We start from the raw sequence: 15,395 nt of genomic DNA on the forward strand, positions 1-15,395 counted from the left end.
GTAATTATAAAATTACTATGTTCAAGCTGTCAGCTATACCTAAACTACTGTCCTGAATATATGGAAAATAATTTGAAAGCAGTGAGATTGAAGAAGGGCACACTGGACTACACTGGTAGGTAATAATTTTAAAATAATGCTCAATCAGAGCAGATTATTTTCAAAAAGACATGAAAAAAACTGCAAGACTAACTTTACAGAAGAACTAAATAATTACAATAAGCAACTAGATTGAAGGACTTAATGAAGAATTAATCAACTTCAAGTTAATTTTAAAACATTTTTGTCATAGATATTTTTCAATCTCCAAATTTATTTTTATGTGCTCTTTTGTTCATCTTTATTTATCTCACAGGATTTTTTTCATTCTTTCTTTACACTTCAGCATATTGAACTTAGAACACAGGTATGCAAAGCTCTGAACATATTGACAGAGCCTGGCAGATAAAAACCCAGTGTAAATTTAAAGACTGTTTATATTGAGGTTTGACAAGAAGGGGAAAAAAAAGGACGTAAAACAGCTCAATTAAACTACTGCAATTTTGTGTTTATACAAGTGTAGTATAGGGCTGACGTTTAGTTTTTATCTGTGCAAACAAATATAATAAACTTATGATAAAGTCTCATGTTTACCTAAGCTTTTATTATCTCTGAAGTACTCAACAGTAAGCATATTAATCTTCCTAAAGACATTTCAACTAGGAGGCTGGTTCCAGTTCTACTTTGAAAACTTTGACAAGAGTAAAAACATCAAATTTGTCTTTAGTTACCTTTTCTTGGCCTCTTCATATTGCCAGTTCAGTCTTACTTTGTCTACAAGCCTTGTTTTATCATCGAACCCAAACTGTTGCAGAGTTGAAGAGGAAGGATTGGGGAGGAAAGAGAGGGAGACATGAGATTTTTAAAACACTCTCAAAATAAAGGGATAAATTACTGTCCTACTGGCAACTAAAAATTGACAATGTTTTAAGTAATAGCAATCAATATTAATTTTATGCTTTTTAATATAAAACTGGTTTATTGTTAAAAACATGAAAGATAAATGAGCCCTTTCAATAAATTATGATACAGGAAATGACAGGTTAGCAAACAGTATCACTAAGCTTTTCAACTTTTCAATCCTAAAATTTTATAAAGAGTATGCTTTAAGTGAAATATTTTATTACTTAACATAGCTACTTTATGGATAGTTTAATAAGAAATAATTCAGACTACAGTCCCTGTACTGTGACGTGTTACCCAGCACTTAGATCGTTAGTGTGATTTAAACACTATTACAAAAACATTACCTGATCCTTGAATCAGTCAGTCGTAGAAAACGCATTTGTGTTACAACTCCTACTGTATACAGTCTAGTTTCTACAGCAACTTCTCTTCATCTTAGGGCATCAGTAGCTGCCCTCTCCAGAAGTCTGTGTACAGTCTAATAGTTAAAACCTGAGTCCCTACTTAACTGCTTTGCTGCACATCTAGATTTCCTGCTAGATATCTGCTGCTTTTCCTCTCTTTATCATCACACACGTAAAAATCCACCTCTTCTTTACTCACATTCCACTACTAATAATTCAGAAAAATAATTAACATCATTATGTAATTTTATTTGCCTTACAAAAAAACACCGTACCTGACAAACACAATTTTCAGACTACACTTGGCTCAACTTCAGTGATACTCTATGTGTATTGTGAAGGAAAATGCTGCTATTTTCCTTTAGGTAATTCATTTTGGAATTAATCACATCTACCACCAGTCTGAAAAACGACATGCCAAAGGCACCATCTACCTAGCACACTTAAAGCAAGCCTAGTATTAAATAAGTTTTTAGATGCTTTAAGGAGTAATTTCTTAAAAACACAGATTTCCTCTTGTGTAGAGGTTCTCTAGAGACATCCAACTTGGCAACAAGTCATCAGTAAAAGAAGATAATAGAACAAAAACAGGGTGATAAAAGCCTGTAATTAAAACAGTTGAATAAAAAATTCTAACTGAATGTGTAGTAACATCCAAACAATGGTACTACGAAACTACAAACAGGTTGTCTTCTTGCTCTGTTGTCAATCGCATCCACAGAAGCAAACGTTTTATTGCTTGAGAACAGCTAGGCTGCCATGGTGATAGGGCAGGCCAAAATTTTAGTATTTGGAATATACTTTTTCATTCACACAGAACTATTTCTGAAGACTGCTAATAAGATTCTCTCATATATCCTATATAAAGGCAATATATAGTCTCACATAATTCATGAGTACATATATAACACATATATAGAGATTATACAAATATATATATTATATATAAAGGAATACTAAGTGTGATCAAGTAGATCAGAATTTTTTAGTTTAAGAAAAATACGTCAGGGCTCAAACAAAAACTTCCCTTGTCTTGGAAAAACAAAAGAAACAGAGGCCAACCCTATGTCTGATACCTATGAACAATGACAATCGTAATAAAAACAAGATTAAAAAAAGAAGATAAATACCTCCATCTCTACTACCAGAAAACTAATACCTCACTCTATTGTGCAATCAAGTCTCTACTGCAACTTCAAGCTGGCTAAAGCATTTTCTTCCTTGCTGTGTCATTACAAATGTCGGTAAGGCCAAGAGCTAGTGACACGACCAGAAGGGGTCTGTGGTTGCCTCTGCGTGAGCTGTTACTCAGAGATGAGCCTGCAGTCACCAAAGAGCTCTGCCAGGCTGGCTGTGTTCAGGACTTGACTGTACCTGTCGCCAGCCTATGCCCTATCCCGATGCTCGAGCAGCAGAATGACACAGCCCACCATTCACCTGCTCTGAAAACGACAAGCAAATGCAAATCCTTCGCCACCAATATTTCCTTGGATTTTTTGTTCTGCCACAGCGAGCACGTCTTGGATTAAAACAGGAAGTAACAAAGTATCACTACAGTACAAAAGCAGCTTATTTTCTAAAGCAAATGTCTCACGTAGGAATACATACCTCTCCAGTGATGTCAGTCTGAGAACAAGCATCGCAGTGTTGTTGAGGTAAACAGGAATCGCTGAGCGAACTAGAATTGTGCTGGAGATCCTGCAGGGAGTCTGTAATACAACAGCTATTCCTGAATCCATCGGTTAGCTTGGCCAGGCTCTACAAGAGAGGAGATGAAACAAACAAACAAACAAAAGTAACTGATTTTGATAATTCTTTTATTGATTGAAAAAGAAAAATAGGTAGATTGCCTAGAAAGAGCCATTTACAGGAACTAAAATTTATCATACTGTCCACTAATCTGAAGCACCTTTGCTTTGAAATAAACACCTGCTTTTAAAAGATACGCTTAGATCTTTTTTAAAAATCTGATGTTTACAATTTATTTTAGGTCTATGAAGGTTTTAACTTTTGCATGGCTTACAGTTCTTTGAATCTAGCAACTGTCAGCTTCCAGGTTCATTGATAGGAAAAACAAATGGGATTCACCTGCCCTTTTGCCATCTTCTGCCCAGGTTACATTCCTTAGCCACTACTGCCATCACATCCAACTTGATGAATACCTTGTATTGACTGTTTTTACGACAGCTGATTTCACCCCGGTGCTCCCTTACTCAAGGTTCACATAGTTAGAGATATTTTACACTTTGGGTTAAGCAAGCGACATCTCTGAAATGTCTAGACAATGACACAAACTGTGAGGGTAAAGCAGAGATCTCAAACAGTCTTTAAGGCAAAAGGGTAATAAGACAATCACACAAAATAACAAGAGCTTGTTTGGCTGTCAGAGCTTTGTTGACAGGCTCTTAGAATTCCTTTAATAAAAAGATACACTTGCTAATGCCACTTATTTTCTGATTGTGCATTCTCTGTTTTTCAAAAGTTACTGATAATGTACTGTTAATGGCAAAACCACTATTCAGGCTGTCATTTATGACTAAGAACCTATACATTTTGCATCGAAAGAACAATAAAAAATGCATAAAAATAAATCTATTCTGCCCCTCCCCCCACTATAGGGGAAGGAAACAAACAAATTATATTAAAAATTCCTCAAAATTTTGAAAAACTGTATCTGTTCATAGATGATAAAGCTGTCTGATTGTAAAAATGCCCAGGAAAAAAAATAATCAAATCTGCTTACTCCATTGTCCAAACTACAGAATCAGAGACTAAGCAGAGGCACCGCAATGCACCACACTGGCCCTCTGGAATCCCAGTCTCTCTGACAACTGATGATTTGCAACGAGCCCCAGTTATGGTGCATATCCAATTACCAGGATGGTTCTCAGTCTTCAAAGAGCAGTTTAAAAAGGATACCCTGGATAACACAGCAACGCTTCCTTTTCCTACAATGAATCCAACTGACGGAGTCAGGAAGATTAGCCTGTGTAACAGCAACTGGCTGCTGCTCACAGGAGCTGCAAGACCACCTTGAAGACAAAGGCATCTGATCTGGGAGCCCAGGAAGCATCCTTAGGAATTGCACCACGCCTGAAACTAGACAGCAAAAGCAGCTTTTTCTGGTGGCTTCCATTCCCCATTCATATTCCATCCCTTCGTTCTCTTTATATACCAGTCCCTCCCTCATGCCTGCCTCCACTAGAGAGGAAAAAGAGGGAAAATACCCATCCTGGTAGATGAAGAAGGAGGGGATGGGCTCCCTAGGCACAAGAGTGAGGGGACTACGCTCCTCCCTGATGATCCCTGAACTCACACGGTGCCTTCTTCCTGCTGGGGAACAACAAGGAGAGCAGCAGGTACGTGACGCATCAGGCAGCGTGTATCGCTCCTTCTTCAGTCTTGATCGACCAGTGCTACAGAGTCTGAGCAGGGCTGGGAGTTTGTGCTCAGCACTGGCTAGGACTGAGGGGAGTGCAGAGTGATACCAGACACGCTGGTAGTGGGACAAGGCTACACCTACTTGCCTCCAGAAGCTCAACTTGTCTTGGGCTCCCAAAAGAAGCCAATTCTTCTGCTACCTCCCAACTGAACTGTGCTACCTTAGCTTGAAGGACAAATAAAACAGTTTTTTCTCCATCCTGAGAAACCAAAATTCAGTTTTGAGCTTTGCTGCTGAGAAATCCCTAGCCAGTGTCCCTTTATCTCGGAAGACTTGCTGCAAGATGAACTGCTCTACAAAGCAGAAGGAAGAAAATCAGAGTGTCTGCCATTTTAAGACAACTGAAAATTGGCGTCCCATCCAACGTTCCTCTTCAAAACTCACTGGCAATCCCCCATTCCTGGCAACCTCCTGCTGTATAACAGCATGAAGATGGATCCCTAACAGATTTATAAGATGGAAATAATCATTACAAATTGTAGCTACACAAACATCAAATGTCTAAGATATCCTTTTCCCAGTAAAGCAAAGCCAACCTCATGAACACTGGGGATTCAGAAAGCCTGAAGTTTCTCCCAAACAAACCATGTCCCCTCTGGCACCTTTGGCTAACTTGCATTATGTTACAGACATATTTATCATGTTACCAGCACCAAAGGTCCTGATTTCAGAACTTAAATCTAAGTTTTTGCCCACGTTTCAGCTACTTCATGCACTACCACTGTGCTCCGATCCCCACTAGCCTCTCCCTAGCAGGTAGTGAAAGACTGCCTGGATGCTGGCCAGGTTTCCTATCTGGGCATTTGCTGAACCCTGGATACTACTTAAAAATGAGGCAGGTGGCAATCACCCTAACTTACATCTAACCTACATGCACAGGTGACTGCTCTAGGGTAAGCATAGAAGTCCTTTGAGTCCTTCTAGGTGGAAGAGTGAAATCACACCCTCCAGCAATCATAACACAGAGAATTACAAACTGCATTAGCAGTCTTTTAGGATAGAAACAATTTACATCAACTGCTAGATCATCCCCAGCTATATGGGAGAACCTCTCTTTCATCCAGGGTTTAAGGATTGTTTATGGCAATCCTGGAGAAACTGCCAGACCAGCCTAGCATATGGATGTGGAGTTGCAGGCACACCGAAGCCTACCCAAAAAGAGAGAAATGGGCACTGTCATTTCATCATCCATCTCCTGCTACCTAATTTGGGAGCTCTCTGCCACAAAAGTTCAGTGCAGTTCCTATCTAAACTGTTTAGCCTATTTAAAATAATTTTTTTTTAAAAAAAAAAAAGCAAACTCCAAGGCTTCCAAGGAGAGAATATTTTTAAAGGATATGCACATGCTAGAACAGAAACTAAAGCACAAAGGGTATTGGGGAGAGGGACAAGATACACACACACATATTTGGGAACTTAAGCACGTACCTTGCTTACTCCATCTTATATAAAAATTTTGTCTACTTTTTTGGAGCTGTGAGACTGCACATTTGACGTTATTTGTAACCACAACACCCAGTTTAAATCTGACCACTTTCTCCTTCCCCTGTCAGCCTTCTCTCCCACACAACTCAATCCAATTATCATATTTCTACGACAGCTACAATTTTCCAAGCACCTACACAAGACTGAGTCACTTCTGCTATGTTTAGTTCTGTTGCTTACGCTGGCCAGATTTAAATTAAGAAGTAGTATGAAATTTTCTATTTCCTTTCTCTGAAATAAATTCCCATCTGTTTACACAATACTTCCAAATCCTCTATAAACAGCTTTCAAAACAGAAAGTTTTCCGTAGGAAAGCTTGTCTTAACCAACAATAGCTTTTAAAGGTAGCACTTTTAAGGACAAATCAATTTAAATATCTATAGGGCAAAGAAAAGAACAAATTCTCAACTCATTACAAAGATATTTAAAACAGACTTTCACTTGTTTAACTAAGCTAAACAAATCCATAACAATTATCTTCAAATAATAACAAATAAAAAGGCAAAGCACCATGAAATTTGGTAACAACAAAACGTCAATGAAATAACATTTTTTTATTTTGTCAAGACTAAGAAAAAATATCAGGTAGAAAGCTGGGGATTTTAGGCAGAGCACAATAAGTTGGTAGACATAGACAACTTTGACAACTGTTGATCTTGTAGACTGACATTTGATGCCTTGTTACAATTGCAATAGAACATGCAGAACTGGTAGGCGTGTGTGAAAATTATTTTATAGACTCTCCTGGACTACTTGCCTATTACTGTCTGCTATCACAACAGATTGGCGTTTGCTGTGATAAAAAAAATGGTATCTCCTACACTACTAGTTCCTGTATGTCACATAGGCTCACGAATAAAGATCACAACACTCTTCTTTTTTGGTTATGTATTGTGTGACCTCTACATTTTGGTGTTGCCAGCATTGCCCAGTCTATGACGTTAAGCTTGATCCTACGACCTCCACCTCTTCCAATACTATATTTAAAGACACTGCAACAGCACTTAAAGTTCGTCTAAAAGCTATGATTTTCAAGGCATCTCAATGTTTACTGCTGGATATAGTGCCACTGAGGACTGAAAATCTATGGAGAAAAAGAAAAACACAACACTATTGGGAGAGCCAAAACAAGGCCAGTAGTTAAGTTGCTCCAGGATCTCACACAGAAGTCTTTAAATTACCAGTTAATTTCTTAAAATGTGCGTCACAGCATCCATGAAGAACTGCCTTTCTAATCATTTCTTGCTAGCTAGGCATGTGGAAGACTTGAGAATCACTTTAAAACCTGGCCAACACAAAATATTGAATATGTTCAAAGCTGCCAAGGCAGAAACTTAAGCGACTTAAGCGTTCTGTCTACTTGAACAAGGATTTGTGGTCCATCAGCTGACCTTTGGGTAATGCTTTGGAGACTGAATAATTGTATAACTATTGAAATTCATTATATGCAGATTACAAGCTACCTACATAATTTAACAACAAAAAATTACCAGCAAAGCACTACTGCAGAGAAATATGAAAAGAAAAAAAACCAACACCTTGAATGGCAATAATAATTTAGTGCAGTCCCAAAGACTTAGGTAATGAAAATGTTGTATTTTTTCCATAAAGCAGTTTCAAGACTAGGTGAAGAGAATGGTTCTTGCCATCCTTCTGTATCCAGAGCATATTTCAACAAGTATACACCAAAGTTCCAGCAGTAGCAAAGGATCATGGCTCTTAAGTCAAGCTCCTGTCACATACATAATGCAGACACAGCAGGTGAGAACTCAGAGCAGGATGCGGAATCCATTCAAAAGCTGGATCACTACCTGAGCATGCATCTCCCCTTAATCCTTATGCTTGGATTTTAAAAAATTATTTAGAGCTTGCAGGATGGTGTATGTATACATTATATTTGATCACATGCTTTGAGGATTTTGTGAGGACATTTGAAATTAATCTGTGTCTTGATGTCTTACTTGTAGCGATTGGGGCAAAAAAGGGAGAAGTGCCAAACTGTAGTATAGTAACACAGATCCAATTTTGTAAGATGCTTATAAAAGGAAAAACATGATAAAAGAGCTGATAAACGTTTTAGCACATGAATTCTCAGTCTTCGTTCATTATGCAGAACACAAAGGGACATTAAACAAAATGAAAAAACAATACAGTTGAACATATTTTGTTTGATGGGCTTGTTTGTTTGTTCTTTTAAATGCAGGATAACTATTCCATAGGAGTGTTTGATATAGTTAGCAGCAATGGGAAGCTATATTAAATAAAAACATCAATCCAAATGTAAGGATAGTATTTTAAGACAAAAAATGTGAAATTGTCACATGAAGTCTCATGTTCACAGTATAGACAACGACTACTTCTTATGAAATGTCTGCTATAGGCAATTATCAAACAGAAAAATCGGATTATCCCCCTCCCCCTTGCTTATTTAAACCTGGTAACCCCAATGCAATTGGAAACAAGAAAATGAAGAAAGGTTGTACATTTTAGCAGCTATTTGTTCAGTAGAATATCTATATATATATTTACCTGCATAAGGTCCTGCCTCTCTTTTTCACCTGTGCATATAGCTTTCTTTATGGTTCGAAGCTCGCTCATTATAGCCTGTGCTTCATCCAGTCTATAATTTGTATGAGCACTTGACATCTTCCGATCAATCCTGTTGAAAAGATACAGACAGGTTCAGGAATTTTCACATAATTAGAGAGACCATAGATGTTTTAAGACTTGTTTATTCATGTACCCTTTGATTTCCAGGAATAAAATGACACTCTACAGGGAATCAGAACACCATGCTAGTTCAGCATCCAGTACATTCTAAAGGTAAAACAATGCAACTGTCTACTCCTGTTCTGCAGAACCAACAAATTCCCCATCTTTAATGTCCCCTACTAGAGTTTACTTACAAAAGCAACGCCTGTGGGTTACTTTATGCAACAAAAGTAAAATCAATCTAAAATTAACCTGTACAAGACATAACTTATAACCTATATAAGACATTAACAGCCAAGCCATCACATTTCTGATGCGTCACTACACATTGCAACATCTCTTCCAGGACATTGTCTGACCTTGTTTTAGAAGTTTCTAATGAAGACATTCTGTTTGTTGGTTACCGTTTTTTGGTGGGATTTTTTTTGGTGTTTTTCAAAGAAATTTTAAATTCTGAAAACTGTATTGTAAATACTTTCCTGACATCACTTGCATCTTTGAGTATCTTTCCTAGACATCATCATCTTCCTGCGCTGGGGTACAGGAAGGTACACAGGGACCATCCCAGAAGATTTCAAATGCAATGTCAACTACCCATAGTTTTTCCTTCGGATTCCATAGAACACCAAAATGATACCACAAGTGCAAGTGCCTTCATAACTTAAACTATACAAAAATTTTGTTACTCTCCTCACTCAGTATGTTCTGACAGGGAAATAAAAATCACTAAAATTCTACTCACAGCCACTTGTTTTAAAATTAAAATATTAAAATTATAATAAAAAAAAAACAAAAGGCTCGAACGGAACTCCTGTGGTTTTATTGTGCAGCTTACAACTTTCAGGAGGAAGTGCAGATTGGGTTTCTACAGTTTGGGTTTGTTTGTTTTCTTCTGACAACTCCTGATTTTGTCAAAATGCAAAGTAAGTCTGAACCTCAGCTTTCCGCTTAAGCACAATTCTCCTCATGTTGCATACAAAAATATGTAAGCATTTATGATTTGTTCCAAAAACCAGAAAGAACTTAAAGTTTGGATTAAAGTTTTGTTTTATTTTGTTTTTCAGATGGTTACTTGATTCTTCACTCATTTCCAGTTAAAATCTTGAAAAGATTAGATAAAACAACCAATCCAATTCACTAAAAGTTTAATGAACATGATAATGTGGTTTTATCTGACGGTTAGATTAATTTTAAGAACATAGATTCCACCCAAATATTAGACCAGAAAATGCCTCCTACACAACCGTTCATTATACTGTTTGCCAGGTACAAGGTGGTATTACAGGAAAAGGAAATTATTTAATTTCAACCAGATTTTTGTCCAGTTAGCCACAAATTCATGTTCCTGGACGTCACTTTGGAGCCCAACTTATGAACTGGTATTTGTTTAAGTAAAGAATCAGAAAATATTCTACTGCCAGAAATATCTGAGCTTAACTCAGTATTGCTGTCAATCCAAACCGGCTTAAGTATCTTACAAAACTACTGCTTATTCATTGTCTGTTAGTTTTTAATTCCTTTCCTAAATCTCTAGTTTTGAAAGCCACCAAGTTGACAGGAATCTTCCATTTATTAATGGAAAACAGCATGATGCAAAAACAGATAGGCCCTTTATATGAACAGGAAGAACATTCAATTAATACTCAACCCATGACTGAAATATACATTTTCTGAGGAAGATGTTTCCAGGATATGTAGGCTATTAACACACTCGCAATAGCTTTGGTCCTACACGGCAGTCTCTGCGTTCCTCTATTTTCCACCACGTCTTTCAAATACTTATGACTCCCCCCCAAAGCATAGGTCTGTAGTTGAGTTAAAACTTAATTTTAAAGCTTTTGTGAGGTCTCATATCCTCTAAACTAGTCTGTAGCTATAAACTGTTTAGTCAGCCCTAATTCCCCAACTCTCCTCACTCCTCTGCTCTCACGGCCAACTGGCCGGGTTTTCATTTCCTTTGCTGCGAAACACCTTCTTCCTCCAAAATTCCTGCCGACACGCAACAGGGTCACTAAAAACACAGGAGAGAAGGAGCTGCTCCTCATTCCCAGTCCCCGCCAGGTCAGGTGAAGGGATTCGTTCCAGGTAAGGCTCATTTTTAACCCCCTAGCCCTGGGCTTCGACAGGACCAGCTGTGCCTCAGGGCAAAGGCACCCCTGGGGACCAAGGAGCAGGGAAGGCTGTCATGCAGGGTGGGGTCTCGTCAGGCTTGAAATGCTGAACTCCAGAAAGCCTGCAGTGGGCAAAGGCAGACCGTAATGTTCTAAGGCTTATGACAACACTGCAAAATTTGGATGAAACTGGTGAAGATATAGACCTAACAAAATGCTGCACACCACAAAATTTGAAATTCTGACTATATTGGAGCTTCAGAGCTATTAAAAACCCGCAATCCCCTCTCACCCCCACAAAATTCATTTTTTCCTCTACATTTTTTTTAAACTTCTCAGAGATGGCTAGGCCATTTTACTAAAATTATAAAGAAAAGATGACAACCTAGTCCAAGGCAGATACTGTACACGGAAAATTTCAATGCAAAAGATTTGCATTTAACCAAGGGCATCAGAATCTGAGAGCACCACAAAGTAGTGGAAACACTGAGCACCCTAACCACCCCCACCGAAACACGGGTCTCTTCTCCAAGGGCTGGGCCCAGTAGCAGCTGAACACGGGGCCATGCAGGTCCTGGTACCTGCCAGAGGTTCAAAGCAAGCATTTGGCCAGATGTAAACCCTGAAGTGTGACAACTCCCAATATTGTTCTTGGCATGTACTTAAAATAAAATGAAGAACATGGCTTTTAAAACAGCTGAACAGGATGCATGCCAGTCTCAGTTTGGCAGTTACTTGAAGATTTGACCTAGCACAAGAAGGAACAAAAATTAGGCAGACCAAAAATTTAGAAAAGGTAACAAAAGAGGGAAATGCCTGAAATGCAAGAATCTTAAAAAAAAAAATCTTTTAATTTAGAGAAGGAACGGCAAATTGCTTTTCAGACAATGCACTTGTTTTGTGGATATGCAAGCAGCAAAACACTTCAGCGTCAGTACTTGACTGGAGTGACTCTTCTCCCCAGACAAGTAAGAGAGCTGGGGGAGTGAAGGCCCAGGGACAACCCAGAGCACAGTCAGATTTTTGGCATGGACCAACCACCGACACAGTCTGCCTCTCCACTGCCTACGCAAGGAGGCCAAAAGAGCTTCTCTCTTCAGTTGTTAGACAGCATGAGTACTCTCCAAATTGGCTCACTTCCTAGTAGAAGCAAAATATTCAAAAGAAAGCACGTACCTTACCAGAAAGGCAACTGATAAATTACTTTAAAAAAAAGTCCAGAAATCACTGCAGAGAGCAGAATTCAGCAGGGCACAAACACCAAGAGAAATTCACAGCAATACGGGCTAACACCCGGCCAAATGCTATCATCAGCTGCAGCAAACGATGACTGCCACCCTGTACACCCACAGAGAGTGACTGCAGCAATAAGTAGCGCTGAAGCACTGAGTTGTCATGCCTGAACATTTAAACCAGCTGATTAGAGTTACCACTGACCGATCAGATGCACAGAGCTCACTTTAAAACAATTCCTCTCTTGAGAGTCTCTCCTGTACCCCCATCCTGGAATACAGGCAACTTAGCTTGGGCTAAAATCGAAGGAACATTTGCATTCATAATCATTTGCAGACTTTACTTTTCAAAAAGTTGCACTACTTTGCTGGACAATCTTAAATTAATTATATCAATTAAAACAATCTTCAATTTCAATTGGCCTTCAAATACTTTCACCTCCCTCATCAAGTGGTTTGTCCTTTTATAAAAAGCTGAACCCACGCCCTTAAAACAACCCAGTAACCACGTGGAGGAAAATAAAGTAGAACAGGCAAGGCAATTCTTACTGAAATAAAGAAAATACGATTAAGAATCTTAAGATGATTTTTTTTGTTCTGTTACTGCTTAATTATGCTACTATCCTGAAACATTGACCGTACTTAGAATATTTGCTGTTTCGATATACAGAAGGCTTTGCTTTACAAATTTGCAGTTAATATCATATACTAACAACCCCCCTGCAACTAAGTGTAAATGCTTTTTGTAGTCACTATATTTATGCCAGCGAATGATTATATTATATCTGCCAATGAAGGATTTTGGTCAAACGTTTTTTTCTCTGAAGCTTTTAAAATGCATTATAAAACAAAAGAACCTTGTAAGATTAGAAAACATGAAATGCATAGGCTATTCCCTCTCCTCTCCTTTAAATTTAAAATCTGAGTACCTCCCTTTATATAGTTTTATTAACAAAGTACCATGTTTGGTTAATTCAGTCTAAGCTGGAAAATCAGGAACCTAATTGCTCCAGGATCTCCGGAGCTTTGCCAGGATTCCTGAAGCGAAAGTGCGTGCCCATGCTTTGTAGCACCAACACAGTAAATCCACAGCTTCAAACTATTTCCACAGATAGTGTACTTCTGCTGCAAAATGCATTAGACATGCAACGATTCCAACATTTCAAGAAGCGCCTGCATTAGGCAGCTCGTTCACATGCATGCTGAAATGGCAGAAATGGCCAAGATTTCTAAATATACGGCCAAACGTCCAAAGCAAATCCAAGAGTTGTTCAACATACAGCCTAGCCTCTGAGCTTGTTGAACAGATCTGGAAGTCACAGCAACGTGTGTTTACCTGCCATCTTTTCCATGGCCTGGCAACCTCTCTCCCTATCACACTGGGCTTCCCGCGTTATGTGCTACGTGTGTAGGTGACTAAGCAGCACACAGATGGAAGTCACTCGGTTCCCATCTGATGGCCTGCACGAAGAGTGGCAGGGAGAGGGTTACCACCACAGTTCGCAACCTTTGCCACCGGTAAGTGTGAGGGAAACAGAGCGCAGGCTGTCTGATGGTCCCGGGAGCAGTGGCAAATTGCCCTGAGCTACCTCTCCTGCCAGGGAGGAGACAAGGAGTCACATCTACATGCAGTCATTCTGCACACATGCAACAAAACCCCGGGTCTCACAGAGCATCAGATCTACTGCACATGCACACACCAGCATGCAGAACTGGAAGGTCTGACTATCAATGTAGAAGGAGGAAGAGTCATTCAGCCTTCCTCCCAGGAGAAATACGTTGCCCAGACAGAAAGCCTAGGTACTGCTCGCAGAAAGACTACTCCTCTGCACGGTGTTTCTCACTGTGCTCCGGACAGAGGTATCTTTGAATATGTCCAGATAACATTTTATAAATCTGATTCCACCTGAACAAAATTTTCCAGCAGAGTTATAAGACAGTGCCTATAAAATTGTTTTGCATGTGGATCTATAAAATCACCTTTCAAACGAGTTTTGTCCAATCCTTCTTCCATCATTTCACACTGTTCTCAACCTGCACCACTATCATAGCAGAAACTCTGAAGCAAAGCAATTAGAAGGTTTCAAATATTTTTTTGGCAATAATTTTCTAAGCAAGTCATTCCAAGATGAATAAAGGAAAGGAAAAAATACCATCCTCCCACAAAACCTTAACTTACTCTTGCAGAGTTTCCACTCCTTTTTCCTTATATTGCAGCTCCTGCTTCATCTGTGCCAATTCTCGTTTTAGCCTAGAAAGCTGAATATATCAAAATAATTTAAAGTAACAGTATGTAACAGAAACTTACATTATAAAAAATAACTGTGTCCAATGCAAAATTTTAAGTTTTCTTTTTTTTTTTTTTAAATGGAAGTGATAATCTAAGGGTTTTTATTGTTGCAGTTTTCTTTAAAATTTGCACAAAAGTAACAGACCTTCTGAAATATAATACAACCCAATCAAACTGTGGTCACAATGTTCAGAGTACCAATTTCCTCATCTGTTCTGATGGTCTTTACCTCCAATAGATTATGCCAACGGCTAACAAGTTTCAGTCCTAATTTTTCTCCTTCCCTTGCAGCAAACAGATACCTCTTAGATCTTTAGTCAAAAAACAAACAAACAAACAAACAACGTTCAATGTCTTCCAGAAATGGCAGCCTGATTTCCTATGGTTATTTTCATATTGTCCTGCCTTCTGCCCCCTCCAGCTAGTGTGCATAAATGAAAAGTAAAAGAGAAGCAATGTCTCAAGAACCATCCACAATCACTTTACACTGCACATTTTATACTATTTATTCTATTACCTGAAGCAATCATGAAAACAAATGCACGCATTCAGTGGAACAGATTGTCCTATGCACATGGGATATCATTTTATTTTAAGATGTAGAAACAGAGGGAAATAGTCATAAGTGAAGATCTTGTTTATTTTCTTTAAATATTATTTAAACAAATAAGGCTTATTTTCTTGTTTAGAATATGCTGACACGTAGACTATATAAAACAAGCAAACACTAGTCAGCATGTAGTAAACATATACAGATAGAATAAATGCCTTTGA

The 15,395-nt window shown here is 38.5% G+C and overlaps 1 protein-coding gene across 3 annotated transcripts in view; it reads right to left on the minus strand.

The window, feature by feature from the left end:
• The window catches only part of WWC3 (WWC family member 3), a 100,679-nt gene that overhangs the window by 37,538 nt on the left and 47,746 nt on the right, over window positions 1-15,395 (minus strand). For all 3 annotated transcript variants that reach the window (XM_066982238.1, XM_066982231.1, XM_066982236.1), the window contains exons 5-8: window positions 14,511-14,590; window positions 8,806-8,935; window positions 2,958-3,107; window positions 771-844 (exon numbers count right to left, since the gene is read on the minus strand). In XM_066982238.1, the coding sequence (XP_066838339.1) occupies window positions 771-844; window positions 2,958-3,107; window positions 8,806-8,935; window positions 14,511-14,590 (434 nt within the window). The remainder of the gene's footprint in view (window positions 1-770; window positions 845-2,957; window positions 3,108-8,805; window positions 8,936-14,510; window positions 14,591-15,395) is intronic.

This window comes from Anser cygnoides, chromosome 1 (genome assembly GCF_040182565.1).
Source record: "Anser cygnoides isolate HZ-2024a breed goose chromosome 1, Taihu_goose_T2T_genome, whole genome shotgun sequence".
Taxonomy (NCBI): domain Eukaryota; kingdom Metazoa; phylum Chordata; class Aves; order Anseriformes; family Anatidae; genus Anser; species Anser cygnoides.